At 43.8% G+C, this 27,795-nt stretch overlaps 1 protein-coding gene across 1 annotated transcript in view; it reads left to right on the forward strand.

Annotated features, from left to right (window-relative positions):
- The window catches only part of DCX (doublecortin), a 209,896-nt gene extending 185,478 nt beyond the window's left edge, over positions 1 to 24,418 (forward strand). The window contains exons 4-7 of the mRNA XM_060001993.1: positions 5,634 to 5,736; positions 7,822 to 7,944; positions 23,624 to 23,718; positions 24,353 to 24,418. Of these exons, the coding sequence (XP_059857976.1) occupies positions 5,634 to 5,736; positions 7,822 to 7,944; positions 23,624 to 23,718; positions 24,353 to 24,418 (387 nt within the window). The remainder of the gene's footprint in view (positions 1 to 5,633; positions 5,737 to 7,821; positions 7,945 to 23,623; positions 23,719 to 24,352) is intronic.
- The last annotated feature ends 3,377 nt before the right edge of the window (positions 24,419 to 27,795 follow it).

The following is a 27,795-nucleotide window of genomic DNA, read 5'->3' on the forward strand; positions in this document are numbered from 1 at the left end:
ATAGAAAGTGGATTTCATTCTGCCTCTGGTTAACAGGCTTTGGAGGGTTTTTAGCGGAAGAGTGCTACGCCTGCTTGAAATTATAAAGTACAATAGTACTATGACTACAGTATGCAGAAGAGTGTGAGTGTATGTGTAGGGGTGGACTTGGACTAGGAGGGTGACAATGGACAAGATAAAATGTGAGTTCTAGTAAAAAAAAAAAGACTCCCAGATTTCTGGTTTGGGCAGCTGGCGGAATTGTGGTACCAGTGACTGAGATGAGGAAAGTTGGAGGGAAGTGGGATTTGGAGAGGGAGCAGTAAGAGTTTGGTTTGGGGCATATTAAATCCGGGATGCCTGTCAGATGACCAAATGGAGCTGTCAAGCAGGTAGGTGAATACAGGAGTCTAGAGATAGGAAACATTGTCTCCGCTCACCACGCCAACCCTGCGCCAGCCTGTGACCGGAGCCCATCCAGGGCAGGCAGGCAGGAAATGTTCCAGAATGAGAGTAGCAGTAACTTTTAGAAAAAGCCTCATCCGTAATGTTTACTGAATCTTTCATGAACTCATTTTGCAAAGCTTGCCAGCCACACTAAGGGCGGGGCGCACTGTTGGCAAGACGGGGAAATCAGTGTGGTTTGCCTTCCTTGCCACAAGGTTCCCTCTTCTGCGCCCCTGGGGCCACTCCTCTCCCCATAGACACTCTCTGCCCTTCCCTTCACCCTGAATTCCACCAGTAGACAGCTGTATGTTTTGTCTGTGCAGAAGGCTGGCAGAATGGGTCCGGGCAGTTGTGCTATAGAGAGTTAGAATCTCTGTGACTATAGTCAACAAGATGCAGTTCTTCTTCCAGGGCTATTAAGAAAAAGGCACGTTCCTGCTTCCTTTCCTTTATTTATGCAGTTACCTGGAATCCCTTTTACTCCTGTCTCCATCAACCTATATCCCACACGCCCTTCAAGAGGCACACTTTGTGTCATCTTCTCTGTGCAGCCTTCCCCAGTTCTCATGAGTAGAATTCTTCTCTTTGTCGCCTGTGCTCTTCTTGCTTTTTATGCCTCTGTAATGGTGCTAAAAACAGTACGCCTTGCATTCCAATTATTTGTGAGGTTCTGACTCCTTATTATGCTGTCAACTCGGAAGACAGGGGCCTTTTTCTGTACATTTCTGTATCTCTCACATAGTTCCTTTGCCATAGCAAGTGTTTGATGAATGAATATTAGTGGAATTGAACTTTCAATGAAAGTATTTTGCACGTTGGAAGTGAGTCTCATAGATATACAAGCAAGACCTTACTTAAATTTCTTTCTGAACAGTTAGACAGTGAAATATAGAATCTACCAGCAGCAGACACGTATGAGAACTCACTGCCAGCATCTGTAATATGTGGGTGGAGAATCTAATCAAGCTTAAATCAAATCACAGAGTGAATTTGCCATTTGCAGCTAATGGACTGCCACACACAGTGATCTGTTGTCTCTCTTTCCCCATTTGTACTTCGACATTTAAGCCACTGGATGGTCCATATAATCTATTGCTCGCACTAATGCATAACCGAGCTAGCTTCCCTTCCCCCAGCTCATGCTGTTTTTTTTTTTAAAGGAAGAACATTGAGTAAACGGTTCAGTGTTCACGTGAGTTGGGGGCATTTGATTAATTACAAAGATGGGTGTCATGCTTTCGTGTTCTCTCCTCTGACTTAAATACCCAAGTGTGTTTCAAACAAAAGCTGATGTCAGCAAGACCCTTGATCTCCGAGGATGCTGTAAGTGGTATCATAATGATTATTATTTTTACCACTTTCGTTGCCACCTCATGACAGAAATTTTACCACAAAAAAATGGTTTGCAAAATTATGTATTTGCAACGTAACCTAAGGTGGATTTTGTATCGTGTTAACTGAGTGGAATTTTAAAAAGCAGATGTGAGTGTGAATTTCATTTGGAAATTATGTCTTACACTCCATTCTTCTCTTTCTTTTCCTTCTTCCTCTTTCTTCCTTTCCTCCTCCTTCCCCTCGTCCTTGTCTTCCTTCTCTACTGCATACTCAGTTACCAGTTACGGTAATGAATAGGAGTTTTCTCATCCATAGATTTAAAATGTGATCCATAAAGATGTTATCTTTTTTGAGTCCAGTAAAATGTTCTAATGTGTATCAGGCATTGACGAGGACAAAAGGTGACTCTCCTGCCTAAGCTGTAAACAAGCCTTTGAAATCAGGGATTAGGAAGGCACGTTCTCTCAGGCAATTGAATTGTTTTGTCCCGAATTGAATCAGGACGCCTGAGTGCTAGTCTCAACTGTGCCATGATCCATCCGTGTATCCTTCAGCCACTTTGACATTCTGTGTTTTGGGTTCCTCCTATTTAAGATGGAGGGCTTTCTATTTTCCCAGCTCTGTAACAAAGCAGGGGAGGGCTGCCGTGTCTCAGTATCCAAGGCATTTGGGAAACCTGGGTATCCACATGCACAATATGAATTTGTCTACATTTGGGAACCAGTAACATGTGGGGTGGGATCACACAAGAAACCTGATGCTGAACAGCTGGATTGCAAAATGAATGTGTTTGAAGCCAGCCACACCACTGTGAATTTGTCAGAAGCATAGGGGCTTTGCCTTTCTTAGAAGCTCCCCAGAGAAGGGGTTATCCAAAGGCTTTTCCCAAAGCCTGGGCGGGGGCAGAGAGGCTTGGAGTTGGAGGAGGGTGGGTCATTGTAACAGCAACCCCCAGAACAATCTGTGACGGCTTTGTTGTCCTACAGTAGGATAGCGTGGCATGTCACTGCCATGGCTGCTTTCGAGCTTTTGTTTTTTCTTCTTGGGAAGTGATTTCCACAAATACCTCCAAAATTAATGGTCTGGTACCTTTGGGGGAAGGGTTGCTGTTTGAAGTATTTACTAAATTCCTTCTATGACCAGTAGTTGGTTGAGGTTTTCTATTTCTTTTTGAGCTAATTTCTTTATTGATGTTTTCCTTTAAAAATGATCCATTTCATCTGTTTTCAAACTAATTGTCATAGTTATGCAAATGATAACTTCTGAATTCACAGTCATTGCTCCTTTCTTGTTCCTAAATTTATATATTTGTGTTACCTTTCAAAACCTTTGAATGCTAGGTCCTATTGTCTGCCGCTATTGATTTCTTCTTTCTTGTTTCTACTTTTCTGCCTTTGTATAGCCTTACAAAGCCTCCTTATTTTCTTTACATTCAGTTGAGGCAAAAACAGCCCTGGCTAAATTCTCACTATGCGATTAAGTGCTCTACCAGGAACCACAGGAAGATATATAGGGAGCGATAAACTTGGTCTTTACATTCAGGAGAGCTGTGATTTAATGGGAAGGACTAGGTGAGTATTCATGAAAATACAGGCAGGTTTTGAAACAGAGTGCTAAATGCTAGAGACCACTAGTGGAGGGATGCCCAAGGGAGGGGCTTCCCTCACTCATGACTAAAACTAAATGAAGCCAGTCAGAGTCAGGGGCAACCTCAAACACAGAGCATGGCAGAGACCTTCAGGGTCAAGAGGTGGCAAGGGATAAACAGTTCAGCGGCACACAATGTATCATAGTTAGGGGCTCCAAATTGTATTGGTCCAAGATGTCAGTGGGCGTCTGCAGAAGGGTTCAAAGCCATGTATGTAGCCTCTGTCGTTGGATCCACTACCAGGGCAATATGCAGGCCGCTTACTGAACTAACATGCCAGTTAGTGACTGGGTCACTTGGAGGTGGTACTAAATAGCTCGCAAGGCACCTGCAGATACTCGTAGCACTCACGACATGATACTGAAATGTTCTGTTTCAGTGTATCTCATTCCATCAGATTATGAGCTCCATGAAGTCATGGCCTGAGTCTTACTCATCTTTGTCTCCCCAGTGCCTGAACCATATGTAAGTGCTTTGTATTACCGAGTGGCTAAAAGCACAGGCTTTGGCGTCACATCGATCTGCACTTATTTGGCTTCATCGCTTCCCACCTGAGTAATTTACTTACTGTCTCCGGACCTCAGTTTTCTCATCTGTAAAATAGTGATGACAATAATGCCAACCTCTAGGAATTGTTGTGAGAGTAAAATGGGATGACAGATTTGGAAGTACTTAGCAGAGTGCCTGTTCAGAGTAAGCATTCAATTAGTGGTAGCTCTGTTTGTTATTACGTGATTGTGGAATGAATGGGTGAGGATGAGTGGGCTGAAGAAGGATGGTGGCCTAGTTGATGAGGTCAGGACCCAGGGATGGGAAGAGGCTTAATAGGGGTGAACCCAGCAGCCCTCCAAGTCTCCCTCTCTTCCCTTGGCATCCTTTGGGTGATTGGGAGGCTGAGACAATGCGGATAATGTTTAAGCATCTCTTGCTCTGTGTAAGGCTTGCAATCATCTTGGCTGGGGGAACAGGGATTGAATAGACCCTGGGTGGGTGATGATGTTATTAATACAAACATTTTTCAAATGTAACATATTGATCTCTGCACCCAGTTGTTAGTTTGTGAGCACGGTGCCTTTGGAAAGTCATTAGTAGAAGCTTGAATGGGTAGCTTAGAACAATTAGAAGCTTTGAACACTTTCAAGCTGAGGATTGGGATAAGAATGTTTTGACTCTGGGCTTCCCTGGTGGTGCAGTGGTTGAGAGTCCGCCTGCCGATGCAGGGGACACGGGTTCGTGCCCCGGTCCGGGAGGATCCCACATGCCGCGGAGCAGCTGGGCCCGTGAGCCATGGCTGCTGAGCCTGCACGTCCGAAGCCTGTGCTCCGTTGAAAAAAAAAAAAAAGAATGTTTTGACCCTATGGTTTCTCCTGGGCTTTCCCTGGTGTGCTGGACTAATTATCAAATGTAATTAGGAAAGCTGAGAGGTGGGGAGACTGCAGGAGCAGCATACTTTCCCAGGGACCCTCATTTCTTTGTGCAGAAAAGGAGTTGGGGAGGACTGTCTCTCTGTTGTGGACAAGCCGCAATGCATAGGGCACTAGAGGGCGGGAAGGGTCCTGGGAACACGACTTTTGCAGCAGACCCTCAAGCCTACAGGGACCCATTGCCCTTGAATAAATTTTAAGTGGTTAGGACGGTTTTCCCCTCCTTCTTTTCAGAGAGGAATGGTATTCTGGGCTACTGCCAGGTGCTCAGTTCACTTTTAGCAAAAAGTCCAATTTTTGTGGGTCGAAAGCGGTTAAAAACTGGTATCCTTCTTTCAAAACTCGTGAAGACAGAGAGAGGGACTTCCACGTCTCGGTCAGCCGGAGTCTGTCCATCTCAGGTTGCAGAAGGTCTTTCTCATCTTCCTTGGCCTACACCCCTGCCCCCAGACTTGGGCTAGCAGTACTCTTGTCTTTGAGGCTCTGAGGAAAGGTGACATTTGTAGGGTCCTCTGCTTGCTGACTTTAATTCAGAGGGGAACATTCCATTTGGACATGGTCTTGAAGTTACTCTTGGTGAAATGGAAACAAGATACCACACATGCAACATGGAAAGAAAATGGCACTCAGTATATCTTTACTCACGAGGGGCTGTGGTGCAGACTGTGAGCCTGGTATTTTGAGAAAAAGGAGATCCCTGGGGGCTAACATGTGAAACTTTTTTCCCGTGCCAACATGGCACGAAGTTCATTGTCACAAGACCATCAAATATCAAGTCAATGTTTCCGCTTTCTCTGTAGGTAACCTGTCTCCATGATTTCTTTGGTGATGACGACGTGTTTATTGCCTGCGGTCCTGAAAAATTTCGTTATGCTCAGGATGACTTTTCTCTGGATGAAAATGGTAAGGACAACCACTGAATTTTATTGTTCCATTGTTCTCGCTCCTTCTATCCCTTAGGATTTCCATGGGCTTATATGGCCTGGAAAACATCCATGCATGGTCCCTTTCTCTTGTATAGTTGGATACATGAGTCTCTAAGTGAAAGTTGATTGCATATCTCAGATGTTTGGCCTCCAGACTCAATAAAACTCACTACCTGCCCCAATAGTGACCATATTTCTTGAACCATATATTATGTCACATGGGCTGACAGGCTCAATCAGACCACGGAAAGGAACATTTCTCAATAAAACTCACTACCTGCCCCAATAGTGACCATATTTCTTGAACCATATATTATGTCACATGGGCTGACAGGCTCAATCAGACCACGGAAAGGAACATTTGGATTCAGAACTTGAATATTGTATGCATATGGTTTTTTTTTCTAGTCAACATCCTCCAGCTATTTGGCCCATGTTGACGGTTCCATTTTAGAAATATTTTCCACTGTGTTGTTAGTGTCAAACATTTTCCCTCTTCCCACCTTCTGGCTTGTTGCCCCATTCCCCCTGATTTGTGGCTCAAGATTCCAGAAGATTGTTAATTTCAGGAAGGAGGTGAACATCTGCCCATCTCCCTTTGCTTGAGTCCAAGCTCCACGTGTAAGTTCACGGTGAATTAGCTCACACAGCCACAGGACTAGGGTATGATCCCGATGGAAAGGCACATTCAAAACATATTTCCCAATAATGAGGAATAAAGTGTGGGAAAAAACAAATCAAGTTGTACTCATATAGAGTTTACAAACAACTCAAGTGACAGGGACCCTGAAAGGGGTGGCATTTCTGCTGTGTTCACTTTGAGAAGAGGCAAATGACCAGAAGATAGCTAAACAGATCTCGAGCTGTGTCCACTTTCTTGTATCTTCTACATCTTCAGCTCTGGACAGTAATCACTAAAGTTTATCCATCAAAACAAGAAGTAGAACAAACAAAAATGAGCTTTCTGCTTAACTCCGTTTCCTGAAAAACTTAATTTACCAGAAAAGACCTAATCTTTCTGAGTAACTGATATTTTCAATGTATCTTTAAGTAGAAGGTGACAAGGAGGTGTCCAATGGAGAGACAACCCTGCGCCTAGCTGTTTGGTTCCACTTTGAGCATGATCACGTGAGGTTGGGGAAAGTATAGTGGAAAGAGCTCTAGACTGGGACTCGGGAGACTTGACTGCTCATCCTTATTCTGCTGTTTTCTTCCTTTGTGACCCTAAGCAAGAGGCTTAAGCTCTTTGTATTCTCATCAACAAAATGAGTATAATAGTCCTCCTAATATATTAGTACAATCAGCGCCCCCAAATTACCGTTGTAGGGATGCTGAGTGACCTGCATAGAAAGGGTGCTCTGAATGTGTCAGATTGGGGTTGGGGAAGTAGCAGGAGCATTTGACAGACTCTCCTACACACCCAGGAGCTTTCTGTAAGTTCTGAGTGGCATAGTCACTGCTGGTCCATTTATTCATTAAACCAGCATAGCAGATTATGATAACATGCATTGAAAATCGAAAAGAACTGTAAATGCAAGATGGTGGTGGTGGTGGTAGTGCTTATTTATAAAATGGCATGACGTCCTTAATATGCCTATTACAATACATGGCATGCGATGAATAATAAATAATAGCTCCCTCCCCCTCCTTTAAATTACTCATGAACGTTTCATCTGCGTGGCTGCAACCTCTGAGCTGTCAGTCTCTTCTCCAAGGAAATTAATTAATTATGTCAAAGGTGCTATTCTGAGACATGACTGGGTTATCCAAAAGTGATTGAGTTGACTATTGAATTACCTGCCCGAACTGCTTTTCTACTCCTTCCCTTGTTTCCATGATTCAGGAATGTAAACACCTGGCTTAGCCCAGGTGACTTTTGAAAGTTTCTCCCATGCCTCCCTCTCCAGAGCCATCGTTCCTTCAAACAGTGAGAACCACCTTGTAGTCCTGAGCCCTAAGGTGCTTTGGTATGTGGTGCTTATTGCAGTTTCCAGAGGTTGGTGAGATGCTGAGTCTTGGTTCTCCCCGGCTCTACTAAGCCGTCTGTGTCCTTTTCCACCAGAATGCCGAGTCATGAAGGGAAACCCATCAGCCACAGCTGGCCCAAAGGCATCCCCAACACCTCAGAAGAGTTCAGCTAAGAGCCCTGGCCCCATGCGCCGGAGCAAGTCTCCAGCTGACTCAGGTAACGACCAAGACGGTGAGTGCTCTTCTCCTAACTGTGCACGCTGACTTCATTTACAGAGGCCAGTACCCTCTGCATGCAGAGGAATGAGTTCCTCACGAACACCATTTGTGTCTCCATGAGACCAATTCTGTCCGTTCAGAGACTAACCCGTTCAACTTGTTTGGAGTCATGGAGACACAGCTACAACACCGATTCTACACAAATGGATGCAGACCAGAAATCTGACCCACTTGCCATGCCTGCTGTAACGCTGTTTGTCATGGTTGTGTTCATTGCCATCATTCTCAACGTCATCCAGCCAGTGCACAGTCCATGAAATAATCAAGTCAAACGTAAATTTGAGATAGAAAATCAGAATCAAAACCAAAATGTAGAAAAAAAGCCACCTCCCTCAAAGTGTCCGCATGGTGGATGCCCTTGAGCTTCAAATTTGACTTGGAATTTTTTTAGAAGTCAAAACCAAAAGGGAAACAAAATAAATTGCATCATTCTCACAGGAGTAAAGGACCCATAGGCCAGGCTCTGAAAGGAAATAAAGACATTTGTCATAGAGGATTTTATTTAGTGGATAGTGAGCAATCTAAAAAATGTGGTCTAGGGATCACTGCTGACCCATGAAGTATTTATCAGTGTGTGATGAGATTAGGAGCTTGTGGCAAATGTAACTCATGCCACTGAGCAAACCATTTACTTCACAGCTTGATTTTACTGCTAAAGGCAGCAGCGTGCTGGTTTACATGCTGGTACAAGGCGTCGCACCCATAGCTTGAGTGGCACTGATCTAAAAGGCAAAAGGGCAGAGAAGGCCAAGTTTAGAAGCTTAGAAGACTCCTGCACGGACAATTTGAGTCCTTCATGGTAAAGGAATGATATGCTCCAGAAGATTTACTCATTTGTCCTCCCAAAGCTCAGGGCTCACCATGAGAATTCTTCTAGCCTGAGAGCCTTGGGGCAGAGAGCAAAAGCACTCTTTATCGCTTCTTCAATTGGAGGCAGCTTGAGCAGCCTATTGGCTTTGAAATGCCCGTGGCCTGGAAAAAAAGCCCGTCCTGCTGGCCTCACGCTACCATGCCTATCACCGGCCATCTCTTTATTCTCCAGCAGAAGGAACTCAACTGTGAAGAGGCAGCTCAGGCTTTTCATACTTCCATGTCTTTGCATACCCTGTTCTCCCGCACCTGGAATGCCATCCCTCAAACCTGCCGCTCTTCTTTGCTTGAAAACTCCTACTCATCCTTCAACACCTCAAATAGAAATAGTTGTTTCATTCTCCACAACATCATAGCACGGTATTCATATCTCTGGGGTAATATTCACCACAACTGTGTTGTAAAGTATGTATTTACTTGTATGTATTTACTTCATCAACTAAATGCTGGTTCCCTCAAGGGCAAGGTGTCATGTTCATTTCTATATCCTCAGTGCTGAGCACAGTACCTGGGTCCTAGTAGATGCTCAAATAATGCTTGTGAATGAATAGATGCATAAGAGCACCTATTTCACCCAGCATGGTACTAGAGACCCAATAAGCATGTAGGTAATATTTGCGGAAGGAATAAAAAATGCATGTGTTTGGTGATATTTTGATTAAGCGTACAGAACAGCACATGAATCTATCTAAGCAAATTCATATTGCTCAAACTACAGAGACCTAGAGTTTAGCACTTGGATTGAGAATGAAATTGTTTATAAGGTTCTAAGCAGGGCCTTGCCCAAAAAACGGACTTTAAACAGTTGATCAAGATTCCTAAAGTCTGGAAATAACCACTTAGCTGATCATTTTTTCAGAAGTATCACTGGCTATTTCTGGGATTTCTAACCTGTATTACTTATCTCTTGCTATAAAACAAATTACTCTGAAACATAATAGCTTAAAACAACAAACATTTTTTTATCTCACAGTTTCTGTGGGTCAGGAATTCTGGGGTGGCTTAGCTGGGTGGTTGTGTCCAGCTCAGAATCTCTCATGTAGTTGAGGTCAAGGTATTAGCAGGGGCTGTAGTCATCTGAAGGCTCAACTGGGACTGTAGGATCCACTTCCAAGATGGCCATTGGCAGGATCTTCCCCACAGACAGCAATTCAAGAGGGTGAATAAGGAAGAAGATGTGGTGCCTTTTATGATCTACTCTCCAAAGCTACACACTGTCACTTCTGTTTTAGTCTGTTCATTAGAAGCCGTCACTAAGGCCAGCCCACATTCAAGGGGAGGGGAAGCAGCCTCCACTTCTGGAAGGGAGGAATATCAAAGAATTTGTGGACCTAGTTTTAAACCATCACATAACCCATTAATTAGAAATGCTGGAGTGGCAGCAGTTTGAAGTAAATCAATTCTCTTTGCAGATTGTATCCAATTGGATTACCCAGAACACATGAACCCAACCACCTGTAATTAAACACAGTTTAAACATGTGTCAAATAATTGATCTCCAACATACTACATGCAGAATTTCCCTTCTAAAATGTATGCACTTCACTGATTCTAAGATGTTGGAGACAGAGAAGGAATGCATTAGGACTCAATGAATATGTGTCAAATTGAAAGGAGTTATAATAGATCCCAACCTAGGCTTGGGCAGGCAAGATCTATTCTTATTCCTTCAGACCTCCCTTGCTAAAAGAAGGAATGAGGATGTATTCACACACACAAGGTAAACAAAGTAACCAATTTGAGGTAGGAAAATGGGACCTTACTTTGGCAGATGTCAGAATTACAAGCAGCCCCAGTTTCCTACCAGTAAAAAATCCAAAGTGGTATATCCTCAGTAGAGAGAAATTACATCTTCATTTCAGATAGTTCATGAACATGAATGAAGTCAAACTCTAGTCTAGCCAACCTTCATGGCAATTTCCGGAACATTTGAGCTTCTCTTAGATGATGTATTTAGAACCTCCACAAGATTTCAGCCCCAAAGGGTAAAAGGATTCACGTAACACAACCTTGCCCATGCCGTGGGAGTTTAGGGCCAAGTCTAGGACATCCACTCAGTGAACATCGCACAGGGGCAAAGCTGATCTCAGGCAAACAGGACTTTAGGTAAGGTTCGGATTTGACATACCCATTTTCCCTTTTCCACCCCCTCCTCACTCAGGACCATCTCAAGCTGGGAGGTGTAGGGAGATAGGATATGGAAGAGGAGGGAGAGACATCTCTCTAGGAAAACCCAATTATACCACTTCCCAGCTTTGTGACTTGGGACAAGTTTCTTACCTTGTCTAAGACTTGGTTTCCATTTTGGGTAAGACAGATTTTGCATGTCTAGACAAAAATCATTTTCCATTGTTATCAGGGATTTCCAGGGTTGTAAAATAGCTTCCACAGAATCAGAATCAGGTAACAAGAAGGGTGAGCTATGGACAATGCATAATTTTGCATTAGCATAAATGTCTCCTTACAGACATAAAGAAAGAATTGTTTCATAAAGTATCAAGGTTTTCTGAGCTGTTAGCAAGAGACATATACAGATGAATATACATTTAACCAAAGAATAATGGCACTGTGTGGGGCTGAAATTCTTTGTTCTTTTGTAGTACACGGTAGTACCGCCCTGTTTCCATTCTGTGTCAGTCCGTCTTAGATCTGAGACTTGTGGATGGATCCACATTTCTTCATTCAACCTGAGTGACTAAAGGTTGTGGAAGATAGCCCATTTCCAGGGAATTTTAACTACCTTCCTTTGATGGCAAACGAAAGCCAAAAATCTTCCTCTTTAGCCGGGATTCAAACCAAATGAAACATTGGCTCAGTTCAGGTTCAGTTAAAGGAATATTTTGATGTTCTAGTTCATTAGAAAATATATAGGTTTGTTTCTGGTTTGAACACGTTTGCTAGCTTTTCAAATATATATATATTATATATATAATATATGTATATATAAAATATATATATTTGGTCCAATTCATGGTTCAGTTAATATCTGGGTTCAGTTTGACATGAGGTTTAGGAAATTGATGCTATTTGGTCTGTAATTTGCGTCATAATTTGATTCTTTGTTCCTTATTCCTTAAGTTGTCTCTTTCCCATTCTGCCCATGAATAAATCAAAGTCCTTCTACTTTATTCCCTTCACGTTCAGTCCCTACTCCTGTCAGTACTGAGTTTGCCCCCAAAGGGAATGTCTGTTGCTAAGCCCTAAACTTGAGTTAAGGAAGGATTTGATTGTCTATACGATATTGCTATAAGGAGCTCTCATTCTCACTGGGCAGAGCTGACAGACTCTGAGAATCCAAGTCCCATTAGCCAGGTTTGTCTTTAAAGTAGGGCAAGGGATTGTGTGGTAAGCAGATGAAACCGGAGCCCAGAAGGCTCCTGTGGAATGTTTGAAGGAAGTTTGCGCAGTGCTCCCTTTTGATTAACCTAGGACTTGCCATTTGATGGGCAAAGGTAAGCCTGGCTTCAGAACTAAAGGAAGACATTTCTGTGTCTCTCGACTTCCATTTTAGCCATTAATGTGTTAATTTTTCTCTTTATGCAGCTACCTCCCAATTGAATTGAATTGAATTGAATTAAAAGGACAAAGTCAGCTAGTTGCTGGGAAGGAATCTTTTCTTTTTCTTTCTGTTGTTTTTTTTTTCTTAAAGGAGCCTCCAAGGAAGCTAATTCCCACTTGAGAGGATTGTAATGTGATCATTAGTTTGCTATTCTTCAATAGTATATCATTGTTGCAGCAACCCGATGTTCTCCACCCTCCTTCCCCCAACCTATGTGCACCTATTCCTGAAAGTCAAATCTTCCCTGTTCCCAAACGCCCAAGAATGAATGTCTTCTCTACCAAAATACATAGCTTTTGAAAGGGGAGGTCAAGGGCCACAAAACAGCCAGGTGAGGGTGCCCATGGGAGAATAGTATCCGGGAGTCCTCTTCTGAACCAAAGACGCTGCTTTGGGTTGCCTAAGATGGAGGGACCTGGATGTTCTGACTTTCCTGAATGTGACTGTCTGGATGTACCAGCTCGGTCTAATAAAAATATAATGCGAGCCACAAATGCAAGCCTTGTATGTAATTTTAAATTTTCTAGTAGCCACAGTTAAGCTCAAAGAAACAGGTGAAATTAGCTTTGAAAATGTATTTTATTTTACTGAATATATCTGAAATCTTATCACTTCATCATGTAACCAATGTACGAAATTGTTGAGATATTTTACATTTGTTGAAATGGGACTGTATCTTACACTTACAGCACATCTCAATTCTGACTAGCCACACTTCAAATGCTCACTAGCCACATATGACTAGTAGACAGCACAATACCCTTCTTCTGCATCTGAGAGAAGTTCCAGGTAATGATCTTTTACATGAAGTAAATGCTCTGCACTTTGCAAAATATTTCCAAACCTGTCATCTCAGTCGTCACTCATAATAGCACCATGGCTTAAATTGGGAAAGGAAAATTATCCAGTTTTTTTTTAGATTGGAGAACTAAGATATAAAGAGGTTCAGTAAATCGTTCAGTCTTCCCGATATCTATTTAGTCCTCAAGAACGAGAGCCCAGCTCTCCTGACTCCCAGGTAGGCGGTCCTTGCATTGTCCTTAAATCAGGGTGTGGAAGCTCCAGAGTGGTGAATAAACAGTCTCTGTTGCATGGTCCTTGCTTCTCTGCTTCCTTCCACCTTCCCCCACCTCCAGGCAAGGGATGTGAAGAGACTGGGAGAGGGGGGTGGTATCTGTGTCATTCTCTTTGTGCAGCATAGAGCAAGCCACGAGTAATTAAGCACCTTTGTTTCCAGTGCCCAGTCCGAGACACTCCATCAGCTCCCCTACAGTCAGTCCAAGGGGAAGGGGTGCCCTTGGCGAAGCTATGGGAAGAAAAAAACTTGCCTTGCCTCCTCCCCCACTCTGATTCTTTCTAAAACCACAGCTTACGTCTAGTTTAAGTGGAAGAACTGTCCTATATATAAGGCATTTTCCATTGCCATTGGAGGCATTTTCCATTGCCATTGGAGAGCCGTTTAGTAAATGGTTGGAGCAAGCAGTCAAATGCCACGCCCCCCCGCCCCCCCACCCCCCCGTCCCCGAGCACTCCACACAGCATGGGATGCGGTCGTGCTAACCCATCTCCCTGCAGTAGCAGTCCTAGCAACCTGCTGCAGCCGGGGACTTGTGTGTTTTTTGGCTGCGTTGGGTCTTCATTGCTGCGCGTGGGCTTTTCTCTAGTTGTGGCGAGCAGGGGCTACTCTTCGTTGTAGAGCGTGGGCTTCTCATTGTGGTGGCTTCTCTAGGGCACACGGGCTTCAGTAGTTGTGGCATGCGGGCTTCAGTCGTTGTGGCTCGCAGGCTCTAGAGCGCAGACTCAGTAGTTGTGGCGCGTGGGCTTAGTTGCTCCTCGGCATGTGGGATCTTCCCGGACCAGGGCTCGAACCCGTGTCCCCTGCATTGGCAGGCGGATTCTCAACCACTGTGCCACCAGGGAAGTCCAGGGACTTGTGTTTAAATACAACTGATTCCCCAAAGTTTTGGTGGAGTAACTAGTAATGCTAGGTGCTATGAGGAAAAGAAATGATAAGATGAAGTACCTGTCACTAAGAAGCTTATGATTTATTTGGGGAACCAGTATGCATATAAAATTTAACAAAAATTTTTATTTACAAATACTTACATAGTTCATATGTGCCAAGCAACCATTCTAATCACTTTACGTGTATTAACTAGTTTATTCCTTACAACAACTTTACGAGGTAGGTGCTATTATCCCCATTTGCAAATGAAGGAACTAGGGCCTATGAACAATGTGACCTGTCCAAGATCACAGAGCTAGTAAGTGGTAGAGCTGGGATTTGAATCCAGGCAATCTGGCTCCACAGTCCACAATGTAACCATTGCACTGTGATGCTAAATAAGACTTAATGATAATGGTTTGTTTAAATGCCAAGCGCATGAGAGATACAGGCAGTAAGTGCTATTGGAAGTACTGGAGTTTGTGGGAAAGAGAGTTCATTGGGGGCTAGGGTGCTAAGGGAGGGCTTCCTGGAAGAACTGGGGCTTGAAAGAGAATTAGATTTCAGTTGATAAGGAAATAGATATTTCTGGCAGCAGAGAAAGCATGAACAAAAGAGCAGAGGTGGTGATGGATATAGCATATCGGGGTACAGAGAGGCGACCATTAACTCTACGTCTCCAGCCCCAACCTTCCTTCCGGATGTCAGTGCCGTGAATGCTTACCAGACAATTCCGCTTATACGTGCCAAATGCAACGTGTCTAAAAGTCAAAAACATCTCCTCTCCCCAGCTCCCTGACAGTAGAATCAATTCTATCCTATTCCCCAGGCGCAACACCTTGGCGTTATCTTTGATTCTTCCCACTCTTTAATCCTTCATGTCCACCATATGCTGTTCCTGTTGTTGAACGTTTGAAACATCTTCACCTTTCCCACACAGAAGTCCCTTCCTTTCCCTCATCACCTGATGCCTGGATTACTCAACACACTCCTACACAGTATCTCTGCTTCGAATCTCTGTCCACTTACACATCTGCTGTGGTACCACCACATTTTTCATCCTAAAACATGGCCATTGTGTAACTTTCCTGCTCCAGTACCTTCAGTGCTTCCACGTTGAGTTCAGTGATCACTCCTGCCCCCATGGTAAGGCTGAGCGAGTAAAAAGAGAGAAGAGCCGACAGCTGAAGACTGTTCCGGGGAGCACAGCAATAACATGCAAAAACCAGAATTATGGGCTTCACTCGGGAAAACTTCAGTCCTCTAATGCCTGACCTGCTAGCGAAAGAATTAGTGTTCAGCCGGCATAGGTTGGTAAATCACCCCCTGTGGAAGGGGATTTCCTAACTTGGTGCTTCAATTCCTTCCATTTCTAATAATGGCAGTAGTAATAGCAATAGGAGATGTCATTACTGAGCCCTCCCTATCTGCTAAGGCACCCGGCTAAGCATTTTATATGTAGTCTCTCATGGACTCCTCAGAACAACAACAATTGACATATGCATTCTTTTTATTCAAATGTTACAGTTGAGGAAACAGGCTCACAGAGGGTAGGTTACACCCAAGGTCACACATCTAGGAAATGGCTAAGCCAGGATTTAAAACCCTGACTGATTCCAAAGCATATGTTCTTTCCACAAATAAGAGCAGTGTAGTTTCTTCTAGTTCCTGCCCAATAAAATTGGGAGTGAGTGTTGACAACAGGCGTGCTCCACCAGAAACATGTTCCCAGCAGAACCACCTTCGACTGGAAATAAATGTTGTCAGCATTGTCAAGCCTGAGAAAATAATCTTGGCACATCCAGCAGCCTTCTTACAGACGTCCTCTTCTTGAGGGAAACTGATCTGTGCCAAAATATTACACAACTGGGTACACATATCTGTTCTTTTCTTTGTTTGTTTTTTTAAATCTTTATTGGAGTATAATTGCTTTACAATGGTGTGTTAGTTGCTGCTGTATAACAAAGAGAATCAGTTATACATATACATATGTTCCCATATCTCTTCCCTCTTGCATCTCCCTCCCTCCCACCCTCCCTATCCCACCCCTCTAGGTGGTCACAAAGCACCGAGCTGATCTCCCTGTGCTACGCGGCCGCTTCCCACTAGCTATCTATTTTACATTTGGTAGTGTATATATGTCCATTGCCACTCTCTCACTTCGTCCCAGCGTACCCTTCCCCCTCCCCATGTCCTCAAGTCCATTCTCTATGCCTGCATCTGCATTCCTGTCCTGCCCCTAGGTTCTTTTTTTTATATAAATTTATTTATTGATTTATTTCTATTTTTGGCTGCGTTGGGTCTTCGTTGCTGCATGTGGGCTTCTCTCTAGTTGCGGCGAGCGGGGGCCACTCCTCGCCACGGTGCGCAGGCCTCCCATTGTGGTGGCTTCTCCCGCTGCAGAGCACGGGCTCCAGGCACGCGGGCCTCAGCAGTTGTGCCTAGATGGCTCCAGAGCGCAGGCTCAGTAGTTGGGGCTCACAGGCTTAGTTGCTCGGCGGCATGTGGGATCTTCCTGGACCAGGGCTCGAACCCGTGTCCCGTGCATTGGCAGGCGGATTCTCAACCACTGCGCCACCAGGGAAACCCTGCCCCTAGGTTCTTCAGAACCATTTTTTTTTCTGTAGATTCCATATATATGTGTTAGCATACGGTATTTGTTTTTCTCTTTCTGACTTACTTCACTCTGTATGACAGACTCTAGGTCCATCCACCTCACTACAAATAACTCAATTTTGTTTCCTTTTATGGTTGAGTAATATTCCATTGTATATATGTGCCACATCTTCTTTATCCATTCATCTGTTGATGGACACTTAGGTTGCTGCCATGTCCTGGCTATTGTAAATAGAGCTGCAATGAACATTGTGGTACATGACTCTTTTTGAATTATGGTTTTCTCAGGGTATAGGCCCAGTAGTGGGATTGCTGGGTTGTATGGTAGTTCTATTTCTAGTTTTTAAAGGAACCTCCATACTGTTCTCCATAGTGACTGTATCAATTTACATTCCCACCAACAGTGCAATAGGGTTCCCTTTTCTCCACACCCTCTCCAGCATCACATATTTGTTTTGCAACAGGGAAAACTCTTACTTCTCTCCCCTATTTGAAAGATTCACCACTGCATGCTGTTTAAGACTCTGTAGGGAATAGATTTAAAGTTCAAATTCCAACTTCTGAACTTAGGGTATCTCACAACTTATGATTGAATTTGGTCTGAGAACTGGCCCTATGATCAAATCAGTGAAGAACTGTTTCAGGGCCCCTTAGTTCTTGCTTCCCTACTGGGTGGTTCTGGGGAGAGGGACAAAGGATTTCCACTGAGCAGAAGCAATTAGCCAAACCAATCCACACACCCCGCCCAAGGGCTCTTTGGAATGAATGTGTGAAAACCACAGGCCCCGTCTCTTGGCCTTGTTCTAAAGTAAGTTGAAACCACTTTGGTTCTACTTGGATGGCCTTCCAGGAAACCTCCCTGTATAAGTAGGGAGGAACCAGGGTGTCTTTGGACTGGAATGAAGGAACACTTAGAGCATCTCAAAATGAGAAAGAAATGAGGAAGTGGCTGCTGAATCGTATATTGAGGTCTCCCTCTGCAAGGCATTAGGGAATTAGAAAAGACAAGACAGAGAACCAGTCACTAAAAGGTCATGGTGGTATGTGATATGCTAACTTTGAGGGAATTTTGAAATGAATCTGTGAGCAAACCCTCAAGTCCACCATCCATTGAGAAGAAGCAGTTTATACCCTTTAAGCAAGTCCTACACTCTCTGAGCCTCTATATCCTTGTGATTAAAAGGAGACTATTAATTCCTGGCTACCATCTCTTGGGGTTATCAGGAGAATCATGTGAATTCATATATTGCAAAATGCTTTGGAAACAATTGTAGAAATACATCTGCAATTATTAAGGTGGCTCTGAAATTATTGTCATGGCTTTTGTTTTGTAGACTGAGTTATTTATTTTCAGTGAGCAATATTTCAAAATAGACATCAAACCAAAACCAGTAGACTTGATTTTGAGTTGAGCTCAAGTGTTGGGATTAGAATGGGAGGGAAAAGCCAGAGCTAAGTGAATGAGTGTTAAATCAGTTTGCTCTCCAGTCAAAGGTTGGGTGAAAACATGTCAAACCGGCCCTTTTCTTCCTGCGCCATGCAAACTTGAACCCAGAAAGTATAGTGGCTTGTCTAACTCATTGCCCAGACAATTCTTTAATCACTGTACCTGGGGCTACTTACATCCACCTTACACACAGTTGCATCCTGATTTCCAGGGATCAGTCCAGCCTCCAGACAAGGGAATCCGTAGTCTAAGAGCTCAGCATCAACTTGCCAGGCTGGTGACCATACTCTGCCCTTGGCCGCCCATGCAAGAGACTGAACTTTCTCCTTGTTCTTTGGGAACTGACTCCCTCCGCCTTGTCCCTCACTCCTGGGAACCCGTATTCCCCTACACATTTAAATCCCTGCAAATCTAGTTAATTCAGCCTAGTTACCTTACCCGCCATCTTTTGTTTGGGCTTGTCCTGTTCCATTCTGTTAGAGCCAAGGATTTAAAAACAAACGCCGGGGAATGGGCAGGTGTAATCATTCAGAGAAGGTAGTAAGCCAAGACTGTGCCAGGCCAAGCTTGGCAATTGTGCTGCATACCTGAGGGGAGCGACAGGGCACAGATACCATCTTCCCAGAGGCATGTGGCGTGAGGGTAGTTACATGTCTGTCTGGCTGCTCTGTCCGCTATTGTTTCATGACATTTTCTATGAAACCCAGTTGGTAGGGTGAATGGAAGATAGCTCTTGCTAATCACTTTCTAATCTAAACTAGGTCAAGTAGGATAAAAGTCTAGAAGATGAGCATAAGCTCTGGTGTCTGCTTCTACCTGCTCCTATTTCTTTCTTTTTTTCTGTGTCACAAACCTTCTCCTTCCTTCCTACCCGCCATCAGAAAGTTGTCATAAGTAGGAGTCCCAGAAGCAAATCGTGTAAAAAAGGAAGAGCAATGTAGCAGAAACTGAAAACAAACCAAAACACATATAGACTTTGGAATCAGAGAGACATGTGTTCAAATCCTGACTTTGCTACCCCTAACTGGAGCGAGCCTCTATTTCCCAAACAGAAATTAGAATACGACTAGATGAGGCTCTGTGTGTGTGTGTGTGTGTGTGTGTGTGTGTGAGAGAGAGAGAGAGAGAGAGAGAGAGAGAGAGAGAGAGAGAGAGAATGGAAAGAGAGAAAAGAGTGCCTAGCTTATCACAGACACACAATAAGCATTATTATCCTGGTTTTTATTGATAAGACTGATAAGACAGCCTAGGAGATTGAAAAGTTCCTGATGTACCTTGCTGTAGAGGGGAAAAAGTGAACTGCACAATGAGAAGAAAGAAATAAAAGGATTTGGACTATGAATAAATAAAGGGTGACAGCAGTGAGGCAGTGCTGTGGTTCTGAGGAGGGAAATGAGAGAGACGAGTAAAAGAGGGCAAAGACTCCCCCAATACAATCTCAAATTGCAGCTGAGAACTGGAACATCAGAGACGGGAACTAAAGATGTTTAGTAAAGCAGAGTAAAGGAAAATGAGGGCTATCAAACCGGTGTTATTTCCAGTCACTCTCAAAATGAACTGTGACAGCTTTCCATGTGGATTTGCCAATCCAAGGCTATGCACAGTTCGTCAAACCCTATTTTCATCTTTCCCTGCTACTTCTTTTACGTGACATTTATACGAATTGGCTTCAGAATTCAAATCAAATGGCGCCCTCCCAGATTTTTTTTTCCCACAGAACCCATAGAAGAAATGCATATGAGAATATATTTTTATGTAGTCTGCTCCTTCAGCTTGTAAGGAATTGACATTTGTCTGTACGTGTCTGTATTTTCTCATTTCTCTATGTCCATCTTTGGGTTTGATTCCATCAGGGAAGTCTGGGAAAGTGTCTACGTTTTTTTCAACAATTAAATTAATTGTAGTTAAATTGTGAAAAACTGATTTTCCAAACGCTTATTGAATGTTGATGACAAAATTAAATCCTTTATTTATAAGCAACTTAAGATTGATCTGGGGATGGATTGATTGGGGGAGTCGCAGTGACACATATATAAACATATACAGACATACAGAGAATAGAGAGAGGTATGCGTGGAATATGTATTTATGTATTCCCTGTAAAGTTTGCGGATGAGAGAGTTGCAGAGAATATTGATAAAAGAACTAGAGATTGCAAAAGAAACCTGTATGTGCAGATCTATGGCCAATAAGTGGAAACTGACTCCCATACAGGTAAGCTTTGGTTAATAATTTTCCACGTTTTGCCAAGACCAGTGGGCTCATTCTCCGATAAGAAGCTAGATAAGAGGGTAGGTGAAAAAGACAGCTTTCACACTGGAAGTATAGTAGCCATCCTTTTGTAGCGTGGCTGACAAATGCTGGGAAACTAGAATCTATTGTTGCCGAAAGGTACAGTGACCATGTGGAACAACATGACGGCACTTACCTGGGGATGCCTACATCTGTTAGACTTCCTGGCTGGGGTCAGGGGTCTTTTGGAAGACGTTCATTATGTCAGCTGACACTGATCCCAAAGATTGCTCTCCATCTTGAATACTAGGGGCCAGGTCCTGTTTGGAGACCCCCAGGCACTCCTTCCTTTTCCTGCAGAGTAAATGACTCCTTTGCCTCACTGTGGCTTCACAGACTCTCACACACCACCTCACCAGTCTTCTCCCTGCATCTGGAGTCATAGTTTTTAAGTGCAAATTTGATGGTATCGCTCCCAGATTTCTTTCACACATCAAACCCAGACTTCACAAAAGGCCCCCAGGGTCTGGTGTTTATCCTCAACTCCAGTCTCATCTCTCAGAATTCACTGCTGGCATCCTACACTGGAGCCATTTGGAGCTATTTGCACTCCTGTAAGCATGCTGTATTCTTTCACACCACCATGTCTTTGCCCCTGCTGGCGTAATTCTGCAGTCTGGAATACCCTTTCTATCCTCTCTGCCTAACCAGATCCAAGTCATTGTCTCAATGGCTTTATTGAGATATAGCTGACATCACAAACAGTTCACTCCTTTAAAATGTACAATTCACTGGATTTTAGTTTAGCCATAGAGTTGTGCAACAGTCACCACTATTTAATGCCAGAACATTTTCATCCCCTCAAAGAAACTCTGTACCTATTAACAGACCTCTCCATCCTGCCCTGCCTAATTCCTCCTTGCCCCCTGCTGGCCAGCCCCTGGCAACCGTTGATCTACTTTCTGTCTCTATGGATTTGTCTATTCCAGAGGCACCGCTCAAGACTTTTTTCAGGTGTTGACTCCTAGTCCCCTGATTTCAAAGCCTCTCCACTGGGCTCCAATAATACCCCTTGTATGGCTCGTCATAGCACTTATTCCCACTGTATTCTTACCGACCACCCCACTGGAAGTGACTTACTCATCTCTGAAACCTCAACGTCTAATACTTGGCTTCGCTTAGAGAAAGTACTCTGTAGCTACTGGCCAACTGAATGAATGACTTCCAGGAAGCCCTGACAGGGAGAAAGGCCTCTCAGTGAGTGGGTTAGAGATGAGTGAATACACAGGCAAGGCCAGACGGTGGATTCCTAGTGCCCATATTTCAGCTCACTTGCACTTGGATAAACTCACCAACCACCACACTGATGTCTCTTTCATCTCTACAGTTGATACGCAGGTTCCAGAACCTAGGGAAACATTACCATAAGTGGTGCAGAGAAAGTATATCCTCAGGAAATACTCATGATACACCAGTTTAAGCTTTACCTGTGGGACTAACAGCAACACCCTCAGGCCATCTTCCTGCTTAACTTTTTCAATGTCCTTCCACCCCCCTCCTGTCATCCCTTCCTTCTTTCTCTTCTCCTCCCCCCACCCCACCAACACCCTTGGGATATTTGCCCTTATTTTTTTTGCGGTACGCGGGCCTCTCACTGTTGTGGCCTCTCCCGTTGTGGAGCACAGGCTCCGGATGCGCAGGCTCAGCGGCCACGGCTCACTGGCCCAGCCGCTCCGCGGCATGTGGGATCTTCCTGGACCGGGGCACAAACCCGTGTCCCCTGCATCGGCAGGCGGACTCTCAACCACTGCGCCACCAGGGAAGCCCTGCCCTTATTTTTAAAGCACATTTCAGAATATCTGATGAACAATGTAGGTCCTTAGATTTTAAAAGAGATTAACTTTAGATGAGATGTCTGAACATGAATCCCCTTTGAAAGCTGCTAATTGTTCTATTTCAGTGCACCACATTTCTTTGCACGATTGGATCTTTAAAAAATCTAGTCAGCAAGGGAATTATAAGACAATTTTGCAAACACAGTGGAATATGGAAATGTTAAATACTAAGCCATCTCATTTTCAGCATTTTACTGACTAGAGACAAATGCGGGTGCACCCTGACTCTGGCTACCGTCATCCTTTTTCTGTCTCTAAGCCTTTCTCCCGATTTCAAACTTCCTCCTTCTTCTTGTCCCCAAGAATCTTTGTCTCCTGTCTCATCTCCTCCATTCCTGATCTTCTCTCCCTCTTTCTCGATTCTCTCCTCCGCCCATTTTGCTGTAGGTACCTCCCTTTATGTTTCGCACTCTGTTTCTCCTCCACTTTCTTTTTCATTCTTCTTCCTAATTAGCTCCCTCTCTCTTTTTTTCCCCTTCTGTTCTTTGCACCCGGAATGAAGTAGGGAAGAGAGAGTGGGAGGAAAGATGAGCAGGAAAAGAGAGAGGGGAGAGAGATAGACAATGGGGCTGTCCTGCAGCTGCCACATCATTTGTCACCCAAGGGGATGTGCCCTGGTCCAAATTACCCATATTTCTTCCCCTTTAAGGTAAGGCAGCATAATCTCTTTGTGCCTCAATTTTGTCTAACATATAAAATTGAAACAAAGTAATATGTTCCCAGACTACCTCCCAGAGATGTTGCTAGGGTCAAACTTGGGAATGAATATGAAAAAGATTTGAAAAGAACCAGACCCCTGTAATTGGAAGCACACGGGGGAATGGGTGGGTGGATTACCGCCTTGCACTGTATGGGGATCTAATTAACTGAGCATTGCAGTTCTTGCCTTTCTGAGGAATGTGTTTCTTTTCACCTTTGTTCTACTCAGTCACATCACTTGGTTGTCTGTATAGCTCGTTTGAATGTTCTTAGTGTCTTCGGAGGGGAAGGATAACGTGTTCCTTTGTATGCTGTTGATTTTTATCCCCTTCCTTTTCTCTTGCCTTGGGCTAGCAAACGGAACCTCCAGCAGCCAGCTCTCTACCCCCAAGTCTAAGCAGTCTCCCATCTCTACGCCCACCAGTCCTGGCAGCCTCCGGAAGCACAAGGTATTATGTCTCTTATACCTTACTAAACCCCTTTGCACTTGGACTTTTTGGAATGGCTGGTGAGGGTTTTCTCTTCCGTCTACCTCAGCAGCACATCCAGGCCAGAATTTCCCTTTGTCTGGTCCATTAGCTTGAAGTGCTGGGAATCCCAGCAGGGGCTAAGCTTCCAGTCACTTTTATTTATTCTTCTGACCCCCAGTTTATTTAGTTCTGGTTATATTTAACCAAAACGAAGAGGTATGAGGGCCCAAATAACCATTCTGAGCTAATAGTGTCACCAAATGATGGCTCAGGGGCTGAGTTGGGCACTTGTCCCTGCAGTTCAGGGGCACAGCAAAGAGGGCATTGAGGGCAACTTATGGCCCCAGGCTCCAATAAATGACATAAAGAAAGTTAGCCCTAAGCTACTCCCTTTAGAGTCACAGGACATCAAAGTATGAACAGACCCTAGTTTCATTGTATATTCTTCATTACCAGGCAGATTCTGGTACAGTGTAGGAAGAGAGGGCATATATACATTGCATTGGCCCTGGGCACCCTTTACACCTCTAAGTCATCCCCAATAAATATACCGTTAAAATAATAGAGGTGTAGAAATTCTCTACCCCCGCTTTCCAAATTGATTCCCACCCAGAAATCTCTCCTGTATCAAAAATCTGGAGTGGCCATTGCCTTCAACCTCATCTCTGAGGCCATGTGAATGTGGTTTCTGCTCTGATTACCACACCCTAGAGCAGCTTCCTCTAGGATTCTCTTGTCTTCTCCCAGCTCACAAGACTTGGCGAGAGATGGAGAAAGGCAAAAAGCCACCAATGTGGCCAACTCCATCACAGAACCATAGAGGGTAAGAGCTACAAGAGATCTGAGATGGAGATAAATTCGTTTCATTTGATTCTCTCAATAATCTTGTGAGATTGATGTTTTCCAGACGAGAAAATTGAAACCCAGAATGAAGTTACTTACTGGGGTGACATAGCTAGGTAGCAGCAGACGTAAGACTGGCACCCAGGTTGCTACCAGTGGTTTGCTGGAGCCAGTTCACACTAGCTCCTGAGAGCTGACTGTGTGCATCGCTTCAACTCTGTGTTCGGTGACATCGTGTTGGTACCCAGAGCTCAGCCATGATGGGAATATTTATTTACACCATAGAATTCAGCAAATACTACAAATCAAGGTTGTTGTTTTCTCCCACAGGAAGTCGGTTGTTACACATTTAACAGCACAGCGCTGCCTGACACCTATTTTCATTTCCTTTTCTCTACATCAGGATTTTTAATTTCCTGGTTAACTTGACCATTACCTGCTCCATCATTCCTAATGCCCATTCCATTCCTTTAATGACTTACCTTCTGGTACTGACCCTGACCAGAACCTTCGAATTGTTCTGTTGAGCTATTTGGTTTCCCCAAAGGAAGATCTGCTGAACTGTCTGTGTAACCAACGGTACCCAGAGATTGTGAGATGGATGAAAATTGCTTTTGCAGTCAGCTTTCAGTGATTCTTCTGAGCAGCAAACCTTGTTAGTGTGGACATTCCAAGACGAGGAGTAGCCTACTTCATTTGTTCTACTGTCCACACAGAACCTCCTGGGGATGCTCCACTGTTTCTTACTGTGTCTTTGCTCTATGCATTTCTGCCCATACTTTCCTTCTGGGAAGTGTGACCTACCCCAGCACCTTCCACCAGTACTTTCTCCAAAGGGCTGAGGGCAGCCTGGGCATTTATTTGGTCTGCACACTTGAGTCCTTCCGCTTTGTAATTGACATGTTCAGTTCATTTAGGCTGAGGCCCCACCATCCATAAGCCCATTGAGGTGAGTGCATTGTTAAACCGTTTCATCTGGTTGGGTTTGCAGGCTGTGTGTGTGTGTGTGTGTGTGTGTGTGTGTGTGTGTGTGTGTGTGTTTGTTTTGTTTTGTTCTTGTTTTGGACTCAGTTCTAAAAACGAATTTCACCATTGAAGAACCAGAACAAGCTACAGGTGGCAGCCTTGTCAGAGCCTATTTTCTTTGTATCATTGAGTTTTCAGTGTATCATTTTATTTTTCAAATTACCCATTTTTAATGGCAGTTAAGCAAACAAACATTAAATAATAAATTATATAATTTTCTAGAGCAAACTTTAAAAAACATTTGGATTTTGGTATAATTTTCACTAAGTTTTTACTTTTTTTTTTTTTTTTTTTTTTGCGGTACATGGGCCTCTCACTGCTGTGGCCTCCCCCGCCGCGGAGCACAGGCTCCGGACGCGCAGGCCCAGCGGCCACGGCTCACGGGCCCAGCCGCTCCGCGGCATGTGGGATCCTCCCGGACCAGGGCACGAACCCGCGTCCCCTGCATCAGCAGGCGGACTCCCAACCACTGTGCCACCAGGGAAGTCCCCTACTTTTTACTTCGATGTTTCAAATTTACAGTTGTAAGATTGTAGTAAAAAGAACTTCTGTATACTCTTTATAAAGGTTCACCAGTTGTTTATTTTTTTCCCCTTTACTTCATTTTTTGTGTTCTCTCTCTCCACACACACACACACACACACACACACACACACTTTACGAAATTTTTTAACCATTCGAAATTGTTTAAGACATCATGCCCTTTAACCTCTAAATACTTCAGTAGGTATTTCCTAAGAATAAGGACATTTTCTTTCATAGCCATAGTACAATTATAAAATCAGGAAGTTTGCACTGATTCAGTACTGTTATATACTCGGCCGTCCATATTCAAATTTTATCAATTGCCCCAAGAGCGTTATTTTTTTCTGGTCCAGGATCCAATCTAGGATCACACATTGCCTTCAGTGGTCATGTCTCTTTAGTCTTCTTTGATCTAGAAAAGTTCTTGAGTCTTTTAAAAAAATCTTCAAGACAGTATGTTGTAGAAATGAAGAGCACAGGCTAGTTGTTTGGTAAAATGTCCTTCAGTTTAGGTTTGTCTGATGTTCCCTCGTGGTTAACAGACTGTGCATTTGGGACAAGAAATGTCATAGAAGTGACGTTGCATCTCACTCAGTGCATCCTATCAGGAGGCAGTAGCCTCATGCTTATACCACCAATGATGGAGGATGAACTGCTTTTTCTGAATAAGCTAAAAAATGTGTTGTGACCTTGGCTCAGTCCCCCTGGGGCTCCGGCTCAGCTTCTTGCTCCTCCTTTCACAAAGTTACTTGAGCCTTAGCACCATCGAGGTCCTTGGGCAGTGGGCCTAAGCAGATATCACCTGAACTTCCATCCAAGTGGACCTGAAAGGTATGAGTCATGGTGGAGACAGGAAGCAGGTGGCTGAGGCCATGACTTTCCTCCTGCACAATTGGAAACAAACGTGAAGTCCCAGCATCCCTTTGGTAAATTTTGACGGTTGTGACAGGGCCCTAAGCTGTAATCAGCCTCTTGGCTTCTCCTCTTAAGCAACTCATGGAGAATCCTTTTTAATGCAGCTGCAATGAGGTTAGCCAAAGTCCGCATACTCAAGTGCTGCAATACGGACACGAAGTAAATCCTTGTATAGTTAATGAGAACAACATTTTGCATTTTTATACTGCTTTATCTTTCTGCATAGCCGTTTTCTCATTTACCCTAGCGATAACCCTGTGAAAGAGATAGGGCAGGTTAGCATTTCCATTTTACAGATGAGAAAAAGGAGGTGATGAGGTTAAAGACAACCCCAGTATGATTCAACAATTCAGAGAAGGCACCATATTAAAGATGTTCAAAATGCCTAGAAACACAGGGCCGCTTTTTCATTTATTAAATTTTTTTTTTCCAGATTAGTGATTGCCCTCATGGCTTTAAATTTGGAGGCATTTCACTTGCCAAGCTGCCTGGAGATTGAAGGAAAATATATTTGACATATTATTTGAAAGCATAACTAACATTATTTAAATATACATTTCCCTCTGTGTTTCCAGACTTTTTTTTTTTCTGTCATCCTGTAACTGCTTAGAGAGATAGTTTGATGAATAAAGCAGGGTCCTGAAACTTACATCACAGACACCACTCTAAGTGGATTTTGGTAGTGTAATCAAGAGCGAAAAAAGAACTGCAGGAGCACACAAAGGAGGGTAGGAAAGACGTCGGACT

Source organism: Delphinus delphis, chromosome X (genome assembly GCF_949987515.2).
Source record: "Delphinus delphis chromosome X, mDelDel1.2, whole genome shotgun sequence".
NCBI classification, from domain to species: Eukaryota; Metazoa; Chordata; class Mammalia; order Artiodactyla; family Delphinidae; genus Delphinus; species Delphinus delphis.